Source organism: Miniopterus schreibersii, assembly GCF_964146895.1.
Source record: "Miniopterus schreibersii genome assembly, chromosome: 5".
Lineage (NCBI taxonomy): Eukaryota > Metazoa > Chordata > Mammalia > Chiroptera > Miniopteridae > Miniopterus > Miniopterus schreibersii.
In genome coordinates, this window is record NC_138106.1 from 26,492,804 (window position 1) to 26,509,520 (window position 16,717).

Consider the following 16,717-nt stretch of genomic DNA (forward strand, 5'->3'; position numbering starts at 1 on the left):
CAAATTTGATTAAAAAACAAATTTTATTCATTTCCTATTGCATTTTTAATTATTACAGAGACACTGACTTTCCTGGGACATACAGCTTTTTAGATACAAATATTTAGTTCTAGATATATTCAGCATGTAAGAAAGGAATAAGAATTTTGCAAAAAACCAACTAGTCTTTATAACTACAGAGGAGAGATCTTAAAATGGAAAGATTTGAAACATGTAGAGAAGAACATTGCCACGTAAGGTTTTATAAAACTTAATAACTGAGTAAAATCAGTAATTAGTAAAATCAGTATAAGTGTTAAGATATATTCTGTGGTCTGTACAGTTTTATTTATTCCATTGTAAACATTTGTTGACAGCAAATTTTCAACAAATGTTTTTGCATCAATGGAAGGTCATATTATATCTAAAATTCCATGACCAGATACGGTAGTTTTCTTTAATATAACATACAAACACTATCTTTAAAAAAATACCTTGAAATCCACTTCACACATTTTGTTACTAACATGAACTACTGTGTATTTTTCAACTAATTCCAGATGTTTTAAGATTTTTTTTCAGCATAGACTCAACCTGATAGCAACCATCTGTCCTGGATGATTCAAATTCATCTCTCTGAAAGCATCAGAATGAATTTGTTAAGGCATTTAGGTCTTTCTGACTCAGTGACTCTATAACACTAAATGAAAATAATGCCTGATACAGTTCAAATGTTCTTCCCATTTTATAACCACCACCACCATCTTTGCCCCCCTCTGCTGCCCCTCCTTCCCAGGGGGTATCGAAAGGTGGTATTAGGTGCTGAATATAAGGAAAGACCTGTTAAACTTTAAAAATAGTGAAATAGTGAGTAGGGGTATTTATCTTCATGGTTTAATCTACTAAAGGAATGGACAATGGCAGATATGTTTTAATGTTAAATGTTTAGAATACAGCTATGATTTGAGGAATCCCCAGTACTTTAAGTGAACCTCAATACTTTGACAACTGTAAAGTTGACCACCACCTTTATATTCCACCTCCTTTCTCAAGATTTAGAAGTAGGTTGTTATTTTCTTTTAGACTGCAGAACCTCAGCTTAATTTAAAGTACCTTTTAAAAACTGTTCACATACTTTTTTCACACTTTGCCTGGCTTGAGCAGTAAGAAACCATTCAGATTAAACAGCCTCTTCTTGCTATGTATGATTTGTGAGTATAGGTCTCTAATCAAAGGATCAGTGTCAATTGTTTCTTTCTAGGAATCTTAATTTGAAAACAAGATTGGCTACAGGCAACGGTCATTATTCACCATCAAATCATTAAAATGTTACTGGCATCCTCCAAAAGAGAGAGCTATCTTAAAAAGCTCACTGGCAGCACTGGCTTGTTTGGAAAGTACACTTTTATATGTATTTATATATGTTTATATATGTTTGCCTGTATTTGTGTGACTGTATCAGTACCCATCTGTAATACCTAAACAAGACATATAAAATACTTTTTCAACCCCTAAACCCCTTGGAATTCCCTGAGAATCTGCCACCTGAAACCTTTTTACCACTTCATGACAACTTTCAGTTAGCATGCCTATAATGACCTTTCCTTAAATGCTACTTTACTACTTGGTTATGTTTTCTTTATAAAAATAGTTCCTTGATTTTCCAGGGTGTAAAAATTTTAGTCTCTATTTTGTAAAATTTCTTTTTAAAATTACTCTTCTCAGTTTTCATAATAGATAGGTATACGAAGTTTAACGTAGTCATCTTTTACATATTTGACAAAAATACTTTGTTCTAATTTATGAAAGAAATAGGCAATAAAATATTAATCTCTGAACGTAGAAAGACAAATGTGTGAAAATTATTTTAGAGCTGTTTTTCATAGCTGTTCACCTACTGGTACAAGACTATAACCTGCATTAGATGTGTTGTTGCAAGCTTCTCCACAAGTTGGTGTCCAGTAATAGTGCTTTTTAAGGCCATTGGAGACTTCTGCAAGATACACACGTCCGTCTACCACAAATGGCTCCACATCTGTATTGTCTGGTTTTAGACGGCCCATTTGAATTAAGTCTGTATAAGCCTAAGATTTTTAAGAAGAAAAAAAAAAGTGTATCATTAATAAAATAGTTTTTTCATTTTGCAATGCTTAAACAAATTAACTGTGCTAATTTGCAGTTTATAATAAAATATTCTGGTTTTTGTTTTTAAATATATCTTTATTGATTTCAGAGAGAGGAAAGGAGAGGGAGAGACAGAGATAGAAACATCAATGATGAGAGAGTCATTGATCGAGCCTGCAACCCAGGCATGTGCCCTGACCGGGAATCAAACCCCGATCTCCTGGATCCTAGGTCGACGCTCAACCGCTGAGCCATGCCCGGCCGGGCTAAAATATTCTGAATAACATTGCTGAATTTTAATATTTTCCAGGTACGTGGTTAGGTCTTTATTCATTTAATTTCACACAATGAAATTAAAGTTTTGTAAAACTTATTTCTAATATATTAGACACTTTTTTTTTTTTTTAATGACTCCCAGAGTTCACAATTCTCTGTATACCAGTTTTGTGAACTGAAAGGTCCCATGGTCAAAATTTTCAAATCCCACAGAGGTTCTTAAATGAAGGAAGAGTGCTATTGTATATGCCCTTGAAGATCTGATGATAGCCAGGGACCCATTTCTCAAAAAAGTAAACAAGCACAGATTTTATCATATAACTATATGGACTTCATGAACCCGCTGAAGCTAATCTACAGATTTGGACTAAGAAAGTCCCCATAGTATTAGATGCTGGCCTGGCTGGCTGCCTAATTATTTCTTCGTTGTAGAAATTACTTTGCGTATCTCTTATGGGTCTTATCTGTGTAAGGGTGGCATACAAACATGTTAAACTGGTTTGTCAGTAAGGTTGCAATTATAGAGAGGCAAAAATTTAGAGTATAAAAAATTTAAGTCTAGTTGCTTTCTGGTTTAGCTTGTCATTATTAGTTCTAAACTCAACTTAGCTTCTAGTATGTGATCTTTATATTCATATATAGTATTTTGCTATTTCAATAAAAAAACTTTCCAGTAGCTAATTTTTAGGACTTACTGTTAAAATTTATCAAAACTGTAGTTTCTTACTCTACTTTGTAAATCATTCCTAATACACTGGTAAACAATGTAAATAATTATAAATAAATAATGTCTGATGTCATAGAGAAGACCCCAGGAAATACCTTTAGTAAAGAAAAAAACTTACCACACATGTAGCCTCATCAAATTTGTTTCCCCAAATGTAGATATTACAGAGTGTGGGATTTGTTTTCATTGATTGTGAAAGTGCAACAAGTCCTTCTCCCTGTATGCTGTTGCTGACTACTGACAACCTATGGAAAAACAAAAAGTAATAACCTTGGAAACCAATATTTCCACAAAAAGAGAATGCATAAGTTAGCAGCATTTATTACAAACAGGTTATTGTGTAAAGTCTTAGCATTATTCTTAACTACATTTAATGTAGTAGTCAGAATACTGACCATGTCATTCCTAATATCCAGGAAACTCAGTTTTCTAATTGCATGCTTCATGTACCTAGTAGACTTACCTACATTTTGGAAATAGTTTTATATTATTCAGTAAATGTTTGGGGGTAGAGTACAGATATACTTTTCAAGATAAAGTCATCCAAGTAATATTTTCTTTTTTTTCTGTTAATCCTCACCGGAAGATTTTTTCCACTGATTTCTTTTTTTAAGAAAGAGTACAAAGGGAGGTGGGGGAAGAGAGAGAAACATCGATGTAAGAGAATCACATTGATTGGCTGCCTCCTGTACACGCCCCGACGGGGGCCGGGGATGGAGCCTGCAGCCAGGTACGTGCCCTTGATCAGGAACTGAACCTGAGCCCTTTGGTGTTCGGGCTGGCACTGACCACTGAACCATACTAGCCAGGGCAGTAATATTGTCTTTGATTCATTCTTCATTTTTAGTTGATCACAGTGAATGATTATGATTTTCCTGTTAGAATTCAGGATAAATAATGTAAGCAGTAAGAATTTTCTTATTAATTTTAAGCAATCCTAACTAGAATCAAACTAATTTTTAAGAGTACTTCTGAAAAACAGAAGAAATTTAAATGTTTACTATAAACCTAATATTATGACGGTTTAAAAAATGAGTTTACATATTTCATTATGCATCTTAAGAGTTAAGTGGTTTGAGATAACATTTTTTTTCTGTTGTTTTCATTAAATATAAAACGATACTAACGCTTTAAGACTCCTGTTGTGTGAAGTAAGAGTTTCACTGAGATTCTTTGCTCCTGCATTTTCTATTCTGTTAAAAGAAAGATCTATTACTTCCAGGGTAGTATTGCTTTTCAGTACACCAGCCAAAAACGCCATTCCATCATGAGTTATTTTATTGCTGGGAAAGGAAAAATATGTAATTATATTTGAAAATATGAAGTAGTATTTTATTCAGAGTAACATGTTTAAAAACTGTTATACAGTAATAAACAGTACTTTCTATTTCATTATATATTTATTTTAATCATTCAATTTCCAAAAAAGTTAATGAAAATTTGCCATAAAATAGTGCTTCCATTCTGGTTTACATAATTAAATTGCTCACTCAGGTTATTAGGTGATTAATATCAGTATAAACTAAATAAATTCTAAGGCTTAGGATAAAATGTTGAAAACAGTGGTTATGTTTTCTAATCTTTGGGATTAATGCCTAACAAAATATCCTAATATTTACATCGATGATTCCCATGACTTAATTTCTGAATTACTTAACTATGTAAGTTATCACCTACCAGCTGACATCAAGGTAGCGCAGGCTTTTGTTCAGATACAGTGCATCACATAACTGTTTTAGGCCACAATTTTTCACACCATGCTTACTCATGTGTAATTCAACAAGGCAGCAATTTTCCTTTAACATGTGGCCTAGATGAACTGTGGATTCTTCCTAAAAAATAGATAAAATTATTTTTCTAAAGTATAATTTTGAAACAGTACACATTTATTCCGAACATATGCTAAAAATGATAATCTATTTTTGCCATAAATGATAGTCTTTACCGTCTTTGTCACAAATGATATCTTTACTGTCACAAAAATAGACAGCAGGCACTTGTAAAATGCAGTGACTAAATGATGTAAAAAAGGGTAGTTTAAAAAGCATAATCATTAAGAAAAATAATCATTCCAGAAGGAAAAAATCAAAACAACTTGTCCCATGATATACTGAGCATATCAGCTCCCTTACTGCTGTCCTCTCAAGAGTCTCTAAACTGTTCCTGACCCTCCATGTTCCTAAACTTTGTTCTTGATCTCCTCTTAATAGTAGACAAAATACAAAGACATCTCCCAGTCTCAATTCTATTTTAAAAATACACTCATTTTAACCGATTGATATATCCAATTCCTTCCTTTTATAATCATCCCAAATGTCTAAATATGTTTTACTCTTGTTTTCTTGTCACTGAATGACTTTTTTTTAAATTCCAAAATAGCTGCTTCCAGAAAAACGTATAAAACCTCAATGAGGATTTGAATACCAAGCACTTCAAATTTTTAACAGAATCAAAATGTGTCTTAAAATGAATGGGCCAAAGTATTTTCTGGTCGTCTTGCATAATTGTATCTGTAGTACATTTTATAGTCACTGGAAATGCTGATCACAAACACAATAACTATATATGTTTTATGTAAAAGTACTTTAAGAAAAACTTTAAAAGTTAAATGAAACCACATAGCAATAGTACATGAGCTTTATAATAAAACTGTCCAAAGGCTAGCTTTACCTTTTACTAGCTATATGACTGGGCAAATTATTTCATCTGATTCTGTTTCCTTTTCTGTTAAACAGGTGAAATTATACTTCCACACAGAATTAAAGTACCTGCACAAAACAAGTTCTACAGAAAATTGCAAAGCATTTACTACTGTTCAATGTTCTATAATCCTGTATCTGGTTTGTTTCGATTTTTGCTTTGACAATGAAAATATATACCCAAGATGAGGCTGTAATATGTGATCTTAACAAGTGCGAACTGATCACCTAGGGCAGGAGTGGGGAACCTCTTTTCTGACAAGGGTCATTTGGATATTTGTAACATCATTCATGGGCCAAACAAAATTATCAACTTAAAAATTAGCTATGAAAAAAGCTCCTAGATGTATTAAATTTTGAGTACCGCCTGCGGTTGCCTTGGCAGGGCCAGACCAAATGATTTCACAGGCTGTATACAGCCAGCAGGCCGGATGTTCCCCACCCCTGACCTAGGGAGTCCAGTATTGGGTCTGTGTGCTGCCTGAAATGGAGTACATACTCAAAACATATTTGTGTTGTACACCTTGATTGCATTTTTAGGTCAAAAAATTTGAAAGAGAGAACTAGTGTCAGAAAAATGTTTTTTTTTAGCTCCATTTACTGAGTTTGTGACTTAATTTGCCTAGCGGGGCACCTGGCATTGATATTTTTCCAAGCTCCCAGATAATGAACAGTAAACCGTTAAATGGAGTAAGTTTGCAGGTTTACATTTCGGAACTGCAAAGTATGAGGAACCACAAGTCATTTAACAGGAGAGTAGCACTCAGTGATCGAGAGGAAGAAAAAGCAGAGTTTAGCTGACTGCCCAGAAGCTCCAGACTGAGAGCAAGGGCCTGCGCCTGAGAAAGAGCTGTGGGAGTTTAGTAACTATTCTGGGGTGGACTTGGGAATAATGAGGCCACTCAACATAATGTGATTTCATATAGTTTAACATTTATTTCTTTTGAGCCTTTAATCCAGAAAATGTCTAGCCTTCAGATCTGTCATGTCCTCAATCTGAGAACCTTCCCAGCCACCTGTCCCCGTGTCCTGCCTTATGCTCCCAAGACATCCTGAGCATATCACCCTCCAAATTTGTTGATCTCACTCCATGTAGATGGAAAGCTCCTTGAAGACAAGGGCTATGTAGATGTTTGACCTTATCTCTAGCACCCAGCATTGTGTCTAGTTTAGGGTTGCTTTCAAATGTTTATTGAGTGAATCCCGAGTAAAGCAATTTGCTGAGTGCTTCCTCTGAGCCAGGTGTTTTGCTCGTCTTTAGAGAAGGATGCTTGTATTTGAGGATTCTGGATGTCTTGCTGAACAGATCAGATTTATGTACATGAAGCAATTAACATGTAAAATTCTGTATCAAAAATTCTGATACAGAAAAGTGCAGAAATGATTCAAAGGGAGAGATCTATGTAAGCAAAAAATGCAAAACACTTATGAATATGAAAAACACTTTAAAGAGAATAGGGTTAATTCTCAATGATTCTTACTAACGGGAAACAGTGAGGTAGGTCATTTAAAGACTATATAAAGTACTTTGAACTTTTTTTAGTAGTCTGTTTTTGTTTAGATCAGTAATAAAATGAGTTCTTTTTCACTAGCTTTTTCCAACTGATGAGAGGAAAACCACCTAAAAGAATGTTAAGAAGCAAGAAGTCTTGTAAGTAGGAACCACATTTTAATTCATCTTCCTGGCCCCAGCATGCAGCTTACCTAATGGATCAAGTCCAGACTGCTATTCACAAACATTTTGCCATGTTTACTCATGATTTCAAAGATGTAATGGTTCAGTCACCAGAATATAACAAAAACAGACAAACAGTTCACACCAGGCTTATAATCCAGCCTTTAAAATTTTAATACTTTATTCTTTCATTCTAACTACTTTGCCCCTCACAGGTTTACTCACAGAGAATTTGAGTTTATGAGAAGAAAATGACGTTTGCTGCCTAAATGAGCAACACCTAAAACATAATTTAGTTTTTTGTTTTTGTTTTTTAAATATATCTTTATTGATTTCAGAGAAAGGAAGGGAGAGGGAGAGAGAGAGAGAGAGAGAGATAGAAACATCAATGATGAGAGAGTCATTGATCAGCTGCCTCTTGCACCCCCCTGCTGGGGATCGAGCCTGAAACCCAGGCATGTGCCCTGACCGGGAATCGTACCATGATCTCCTGGATCACAGGTCGATGCTCAACCACTGAGCCATGCCGGTTGGTCCATATTTAGTTTTAAAACTCTTATCAAGAATTAATAATTTTCCTTTAAAAGTTTTTTTGTAAACAGTAGTTTACAATGCATTCATGAACCCTGACATAACATTCAGTAAGCAGTGCCTTCTTTTTATTCACATGTGGTAATATTAGCTACGGCTGCTTTCAATACGTACCTGTTCACCATAGAGTATAGGTCGGTTTAGGTTTATTCCTTTAATTGTTTGGTTTTGAGTTAGGACTGTAGCAAATGCTATCACGCTTTGCATTCCCTAAAAGCAGATAAATTCATTAAGGAAACTGACAAAGTACATACATTAACCTCCCTATAAATATTTTAAGATTGGTAATCTGGAATCTGACAAATCAAAATTGTGGCTTTAAAAAGTTTAAGCACTTCCTGCTCCTTGAATTGTAGATTGACCAAATTCAGAAATAAATTGTTATGCTCTTTTCTCTCTGCCCTAACATCTATTGACAATATGCATGGGGAGTTTCAATATCCATCTCATAGGGTGCTTGCCTCTAGGTTTGCTCTTAAGCCCCCAAGGTTCTATGTGATGCAGACCTCAGATACACCCACACACAAACACACACGTGAGTCCCAGCTACGGCTCTGTACTACTAAGAACACATATCCTGTGCTAGCATCCTTTTATATTCATACTTATACTTTACGTGTGTGCGGCAGGAAAGGATTACTGACCATATTTTCACTGTTCCCACAGGCCTCCCTCTCTACCTTATTGGATGGGCCTAATCCCCCCCACTTCAGTGATGGATACCACCATACACCCCCAGCTGTTATGACATAAAACCTGTGCCTCCTCTCACTCCGCCAGTCCTCACCCTCCATCTAGTTAATCAGCAATTCTTACAGATTCTGCCTCTAAAAGATGTCTCAAATTAATCCATCTCTGTGGATACCACTCTACTACCCCCAGTCCTCATCACTCATATGCACTACTGCAGTAACTTACTAAGTGAGTGGGTTTTCTCTCGCCACCCTCTAATTCCCCACAGAGAAACCAGAATGACCTTTTGAAAGCACCAATCAGACCATGTCACCCCTCAACTTAAGGCCTTTCCATGATTTACATGTATAATAAAATCCCCTCTTCCCATGACCCACACCTACAACCCACACAACCTTGGTTGAAACTGGCCTCTATGAACCTCTCCACCATCACTGTGAGGCACTCTTTTAACTCTTCTATCCAGCCTCTGGCTTTTCAGTTCTTAAAACCTGCCAGACTTGGTATTTCATTATTCATGTACCTCCCTCACAATTTTGCAATATCTGAACATCAGTTTTACTATTTACCTAATGCTTTTCCATTAAATTAACTCACTTTTTCACTTTATTTAAAACTGTATCACTACCATAAATATAAAACCATAATCCCTTGAAATAAACAGAAAGCATCTGCAAACTATATGCATGAGAATTAATATTACCTCAATCGGTATCAGTAATACTACCTCCACCACATGTGAAGAAGCACTATCAGAGCCTGTGCACTGGACCCCTTGCCTGGAATGTTCTGCCATGGGCCCTCTCCAAGGCAGTTTTCTCTCATCCTTCATGACTCCTAAATATTACTTCCTCAGGTCTTAGGCAGCCATCCTATCATGTAAATTACCTCCTCCCCACTATCAAGAATAGTTGGCCATCTTCATAGCACTTTATTTGTTTATTGATATTTTCCCAACTAAACATAGGCTTTATGAGGGCAGAGACCATATCTGATGCACTCTTGTATACTTAGACTTTAGGATTGTGACTGGTAGGTGTAGACGATGTATGTTGAATTAATGCTTTCCCAGAGCCATACAGGCTGCATCTATTACTTTTTAAAGCTCCAGAACTTATTATCCCAAAGAGCCTCTTAATGTTTTTGTGTCCCATGATTTTCATTAATCTCTACAACAGGTTCCCAACATTAGGCCTCAAGGTCTGAAAGCATGTTGAGAAAATGAAGCCTGGAGCCCGGCTGGGCATGGCTCAGCGACTGAGCATCGACCTAGGACCCAGGAGATCGAGGTTTGATTCCTGGTCAGTGCATGTGCCTGGGTTGTGGGCTCCATACCCAGTCAGGGGCGTGCAGGAGGCAGCCAGCCAATGACAACTCTCTCATCACTGATGTTTCTATCTCTCTCCCTCTCCTTCCCTCTCTCTGAAATCAATAAAGATATATTTAAAAATAAATAAATATATATATTTTAAAAAAAGAAAAAGAAAAAATGAAGCCTGAAATTTGAAGATATGCAAAAAACCCCACAGTTCTCATTATCAGGCTAGTTGAAGGCACAGAGCAGCTTTTAGCATCATTTTAAGTCTTAGGCTACAATATACTCACTTCAAAATGTTTTCAAAAGTAAAAAATTTATATTAAACTAATAAAAATAATATTTATTTAATTAAAATAAACACAATCTTTTTCTTTTAAAATCCCATACAGGTTAAGAAGGGTTATGGATGGAAGTTTAGGAAGATGGAAGATTTTTATTATACTGGGAATTCTGCTATAATATTATTTATTAAGTAAGCACTATTATGTCTAGGTAAAAGAAAAAAGCCTTTTTCTCTGATATTAGACATTAGGGGCAAGCCTAATCATTCATATACTGTCACTTAGCTGGTCTCTATGCTGATTTCCAGGGAAAATGATCCATTACTTGGGTGATTTTCTCATAACCAATTTACTCACCAGATCACAGTCACCCAGATCTAACTTCTCTAAGGATGAATTAATTTGTAGCAATGCAGCAAAAAGCATTCCACCTTTATTTTCAACCTTGTTTCCAGTCATTCTTAGGTATTTCAGAGTTGTATTCTTCTGAAAAGGAAAACAGTCAAACCTTGGTTAAGTTTTTAATCCACAGAATTCTCTTCAGATTATATGAGTTAGGCAACTATAATACTATTTGTAGACTCATTAATTTTTCATGGAGATAGAATAGGATCTAGTCCTTAAAGGTAACATTCAATTTCCCATAATAGATAAAAATCTAGTTTTTAATAGGTCAGTAGAAAGAATGCCCAGGAAACAGATCCCTGACAATGACCCCTAAATGAAACAGACTTTTAATAAACTTTCATTTCATTGAAAAATCTATAAATTTATCTTCTAAGAAAATTGTACTACTTAATTAACCATTTAAAAGTGTACAATTCAACCCAATTGGCATGGCTTAGTGGTTGAGTGTCAACCAATGAACCAGGAGGTCACAGTTCAATTCCTGGTCAGTGCACATGTGCGGGTTTCAGGCTCAACACTGTACTCAAAGTTCTAGACAGGGCCATTAGGCAAAAAAAAAAAAAAAAGGCATCCAAATTGGAAAAGAAGTAAAACTATCTCTGTTTGCATATGACATGATCTTATATGTAGAAAATCCTAAGAAATGCACAAAAAAAAGAAAAAATCTGTTAGAATAAACAAGTTCAGCAAGACTGCAAGACACAAAATTAATAAAGATTAATATATAAAAATCAATTGTATTTCTATACATGAGCAATGAACAATCCAAAAATGAAATTAAGAAAATCCTATTTACAATAGCATCAAAAAGAATAAAACATTAGGAATAAATTCAACAAAAGAAGGGCAAGACTTGCACACTGGAAACTACAAAGCATCACTGAAAGAAATTAAAGACCTAAATAAATGGAAACATCCCATATTCATGAATCAGAAGACTTACTATCATTACGATGGCAACGCTTCCCAAACTGATCTAAAGATTTAAAGCAATTTCTCTCAAAATCCCAGCTGCTTTTCTTGCAGAAATTGATAAACTGATCTTAAAATTCATATAGAAATGCAAAGGACCTAGAAGAGCCAGCATGATCTTGAAAAAAGAACTCCTGACTTCAAAACTTGCTACATTACTACAGCAGTCATGATAGTGCAGGACTGACAAAAGGATAGGAGTATATATTAAAAGAACAGAATGGAGAATATAGAAATAAACCTCACTGATTTTCAACAAGGGTGTCAAGAAAATTCAATGGGGGAAGAATAGTCTTAACAAATGGCATTGGGACAACTGGACATATTTGCAGGCAAAAGAATGAAGTTAGACTTCTAGCTTAAATCATACACAAGCCCAGCCGGACGTGGCTCAGCAGCTGAGCGTCGACCTAGGATCTCAGCCATCGGGGTTCGATTCCCAGTCAGGGCACATGCCCGGGTTCCGGGCTCAATCAATGACTCTCTCATCATTGATGTTTCTCTCTCTCTCCCTCTCTTTTCCTCTCTCTGAAATCAATAAAGATATATTTAATAAATCAATCAATCAATCAATCATGCACAAAAATTAACTCAAAATGGAACAAAGAATTACATGAAAAAGCTAGAACATAAAGCTGTTTGAAAAAGTGTGAAACTTCATGACGGGGTTAGGCAAAGCCTTCTTAGATATAACACCAAAAGCACAAACAACAAGAGAAAAAAATAAACTGAACTTTATCAAAATTTAAAAATTTTGTGCTTCAAAGGACACCATTAAGGATGTGAAAAGGCAACTTACAGAATGAGAAAATATTTGCAAAATATGTATTTGGTAAAGGACTTGTATCCAGAATATTTAAAGAACTCTTATGACTCAAAAGGACAAGTAATCCAATTTTAAAATGGACAAAGGATTTGAACAGACATTTATCCAAAGAAGATAAACAAATGGCTAAAAAGCACATGTAAAGATGCTCAACATCCCTACTTATTAGAGAAGTGCAAATCAAAACAAACACAAAACCTCTTCATACTCACTAGGATGGCTAAAATAAAAAAGACAGTACCTGCCCTGGCCAGTTTGCTCAGTGGTTAGAGCATCAGCCTGTGGACTGAAGGGTCCCAGGTTCGATTCCAGCCAAGGGCACATACCTGGGTTGCAGGCTGGATCCCCGGCCCCAGTAGGGGCACATGCGGGAGGCAACCAATCGATGCGTCTCTCTCACATCGATGTCTCTGTTTCTTGTCTCTGTCTCTGTCTCTCTCCCTTCTACTCTCTCAGAAAAAGCAACAGAAAAAATATTATATTTTAAGCTTATTTATTTTTTAAAATGAGTTCAAAAGTGCTCATATAATGTTCACATTTAAATAAACTGAAGTGTAATAAAAATATACTTTCCCACAATGTTAAAATAATATAAATTCACATTAACATTTGATTCTGTTCATTCCAAGATATCAGAAGTTAAAATTCCCAAATACAATGCAGGTTTGAGGTATATAAATACTTACATGTAGTGCTTTAGCAATCAGTTCTCCACCTTTGGGCCCAATATCATTAAACATGAGGTTTAAGTAAATGAGATTGTGTTGTTTCTATAAGGAGAGAAAAGAAGCTATTACACATGTATTATTAGAAATCAATCAATACTATATGAGATACTTTATTTAAGTAAAAGTATTTACCTCCAAATAAAATCTTTATAAATCAGAAAAATCTGAAAGTCTAGCAAAAGAAACTACAATTAAGGGGAAAAAATCACAATTCTCATTTAAACACAAATGTAGTTGCAATATAAATGAAAGAAAAGGACTATCTTCAGTTTTGACCAATGATTCAAAGTATGGATGTGCTTTATGTATTTAACCATAGTGTACAAGAAGTTTGTAAAACATGACTCAGCAGCTCTCGTTACCAGCTCTACTGAGACCAAAATGCACAAACAGGCTTTCAATATATTTCAAATGTAAATATATCATAGTCAGGACTTTACATTTTGCAAAACTAGTGCTTGTGTATGTGCCATTAGACTTAGTGGTTTCACTGTAAACAGAGCTAATTTTGAAGATTTTGCAGCATTTTTATTTGTGATTCCTGAGAATCACATGGTTTCTTCATTTTTTAATCTTCACCTCCACACTTACATTGTGCCCCATTTAATGGATATGAGAATTTTATGATAATTTCAAACTCATTAAAAGCATTTTTAGAAGATGAGGTTGGGACAAGTAGTTACAAAATGAAAAAGCCAATGTTAGGGAGGGATCAAAAAAATGATATACGCCGCTTATTTTATTTTAACTGAAAATACAAACATACATTTGCTGATCTCTTTTCTAAGGTTGAAACAAGGCCTTTTTGTTTTAAGTACTCTGTCTCTAATTAGTGGACCACACTGTCTTTCTTAAATTCTTAAATAAAATGCAACCTTAATGCAGGATTGCAGTTTGGGTGTCTCCACAGTGAATCTGCAATAAAGGGTTAACTTAGCAGGGATAGCATGCTCAAACCCAGCACATTCCAAAGAAAGGGCTGATTCTTAACTGGCCTCTGGAAGAAAAAAAAGACAAATCCTTTTGAAATAAAATAATACCTGAAGCAGTTTTGCAGCATATTGTGCACCGAAATCACTTATGAGGTTATATCTAACATCCAAACCTGAAGGACACAGATAAATAGAAGCTGATATTCCTTATAATGAATACTTAAAATCAGGAAAATAGAAGCAGGAGTAATGATTCTTAAAGAGACATACCATTAATATATGGATTCTTCTGTAAAATCTTGGAAAGAATCCAAAAATCTTCACTTGTTACTCTTTCCACTGGCACTGAGCAGTTGTTACCAGGAATGTTTAATGTGATTCCTTTCAATCTGTTACAATACAAATAAGAAACTGGGTAAAGAAATAAAAGGATTTTTTTCTTCATGTGTAAATAGTAACATCATGGACAGTATTTATGCGAACCAAATATGTACTGCAATACAGATTTACACCAAGAAACTTAAAAACTAGTAATATTCCACAAATTTTGCTAAGCACTTTAATATATACTATATAATCTAATTTCTCTCTCTCACACACAAAAGTATCCCCACCTGAAAGATAATGACACTGAAGATGTCAATAATTTGTATAAATAAACCCAGCTCCCAGAAGACAAGGAAATCTGGAGCCCAGACTTGGAGACTGCTGGTCTAGTGCTCTTCCCAGTATACTCCACTACTCCAAGACCTACTAACAATGTCAATCGACTGCTTCTCCGAATCAAAAGATATGTCCATTTTCCCAAGCATTTGCAAATGGCTTTGAAATCACTCAGTATTCCAGGATGTTCACACAGATGAGTATCAGGGAATACTACTGATATAATCAAGTATTTGTATTCCTTACCCCTTTTCAATTTCTTCATCCACTCCTTGGAGTCTATGCAATATAAAAGAATTAATTCTCTGGGAATTTTGTATACATAGATTATTATAATGTTCCTGAAGACAGCCAATAGGTTCTGGAGCTTTTGAGAAATAAATGCATTATTATTACCCTTCATCACATATAAATTATCCCAGGAACGCTCCCCCCCCCAAAAAATTACACTTCTATCAAAGATAGAATGTGTGTATAGAGTTAGGCAGGGAAGAAAAGGAGACAGAATTAAGAACAGAGAAAAAGGAGAGGAACAGAAGTAAGGAAGCGGAGAGAATAAAATTGCTGTTTGAGAGAACTAGGGCCAGAGAAGCACCCACCTAGGGTGGGCAGACACTAACTTGGAAGTGGCACAAAAGGAGAACTGACCTCTGTATGTAGCAGGCCTGGTAGCTGAGGAAATGATGTCAGAGAAATTAAATATTTTGTCCAAACTCATGCAGTTAATAAGGGCAGTGTACAGAATCAAACTGACTCCAAAGTTTCTTTCCACCCTGCCACATTGGGTTAAGGTAACTCTAGGTTTCTTATAAAGGCTTCAAATAAAGACAGTTTTAACAAAGAATCTAAATTCGAAAGGGATCTGAAATATCACCAAGTCACTTAGGCTTCCTGGATACCTTCTACCCCATGTAAGTTGATGGCATCTTTGAACACAGCTGTGTCGGTTCTTCCTAACACTAAGCTGAGGCCGGGCTCATAGAAAGAAGCTCTTCACCTACCCTGCCTTCCAGCTCCTCTTTCTAAACGTGATTTTTTTCCCCCTGTTCAGTCCTTAATAAAGAAGACAGAAACAAAGCAGTTGAGGCCTCCTTCCTCTGTCACACCTGCAGCTTTCCTTTATGGTCTTATTGTTTCACGTATTACTTTAAAAGCATCTTTTTTCAAGGCCCAGGCCTTCTTGGGTGGAGCTACCTACCACTATCTTTGTTTTCTGTCCTACCTTTTGTGTCAAATCTCTTTAAAAAAAATTGGAGCATTTCAGTATAGTTCTATATCCTTTTGTTTTCAGTTAACATACTGTGAGCAGTTTTCCCTTGGCATTAGATACTCTTTGAAAATGTTTAATGTCAGTATAATTTCTGTCTTGTGGATGGATGCAGATAAGAAATCCTTTACTTATTTTATAGGAAATTTTCATGTATTTAAATAATATTTTAGCACAATATTTCCCAAACTGTGTTCTGCAGAATACTAATCTTCTACAAGATGATTAAAGATGTTCTAATTACAATGGGTTTTATGGTGAAATAAGTTTGAGAAGTGCAGAATTAAGACAAGCTAAACAGACCCTAACCTACAAAACTTCTCAGGACATTTAAAACACTCAGATGCACAAAGACTCTTTGAATTGTTGAGCCCAGAGGGAAAGATAAAAATGTTCCACTTTCCAGACATACAGGGCAGGCCAAAAGTACGTTTATTCTTATATTATTATTTATTAATTATTGTATTCTTTTTCCATACAAACAACTGTAAACCTACTTTTGCCCCGCCGTGTATGTCACCATGGTTCACATGCAACCTAGAAAATGTCACTTCACAT

The 16,717-nt window shown here is 35.3% G+C and overlaps 1 protein-coding gene across 1 annotated transcript in view; it reads right to left on the bottom strand.

The window, feature by feature from the left end:
- LRRC34 (leucine rich repeat containing 34) overlaps positions 1–16,717 on the bottom strand; it is an 18,445-nt gene continuing 1,728 nt past the window's right edge. The window contains exons 2-11 of the mRNA XM_081137819.1: positions 15,139–15,259; positions 14,500–14,618; positions 14,338–14,402; positions 13,256–13,339; positions 10,721–10,849; positions 8,186–8,281; positions 4,784–4,938; positions 4,234–4,389; positions 3,225–3,351; positions 1–2,063 (exon numbers count right to left, since the gene is read on the bottom strand). Of these exons, the coding sequence (XP_080993945.1) occupies positions 1,860–2,063; positions 3,225–3,351; positions 4,234–4,389; positions 4,784–4,938; positions 8,186–8,281; positions 10,721–10,849; positions 13,256–13,339; positions 14,338–14,402; positions 14,500–14,618; positions 15,139–15,259 (1,256 nt within the window). The 3' untranslated portion in view covers positions 1–1,859. The remainder of the gene's footprint in view (positions 2,064–3,224; positions 3,352–4,233; positions 4,390–4,783; positions 4,939–8,185; positions 8,282–10,720; positions 10,850–13,255; positions 13,340–14,337; positions 14,403–14,499; positions 14,619–15,138; positions 15,260–16,717) is intronic.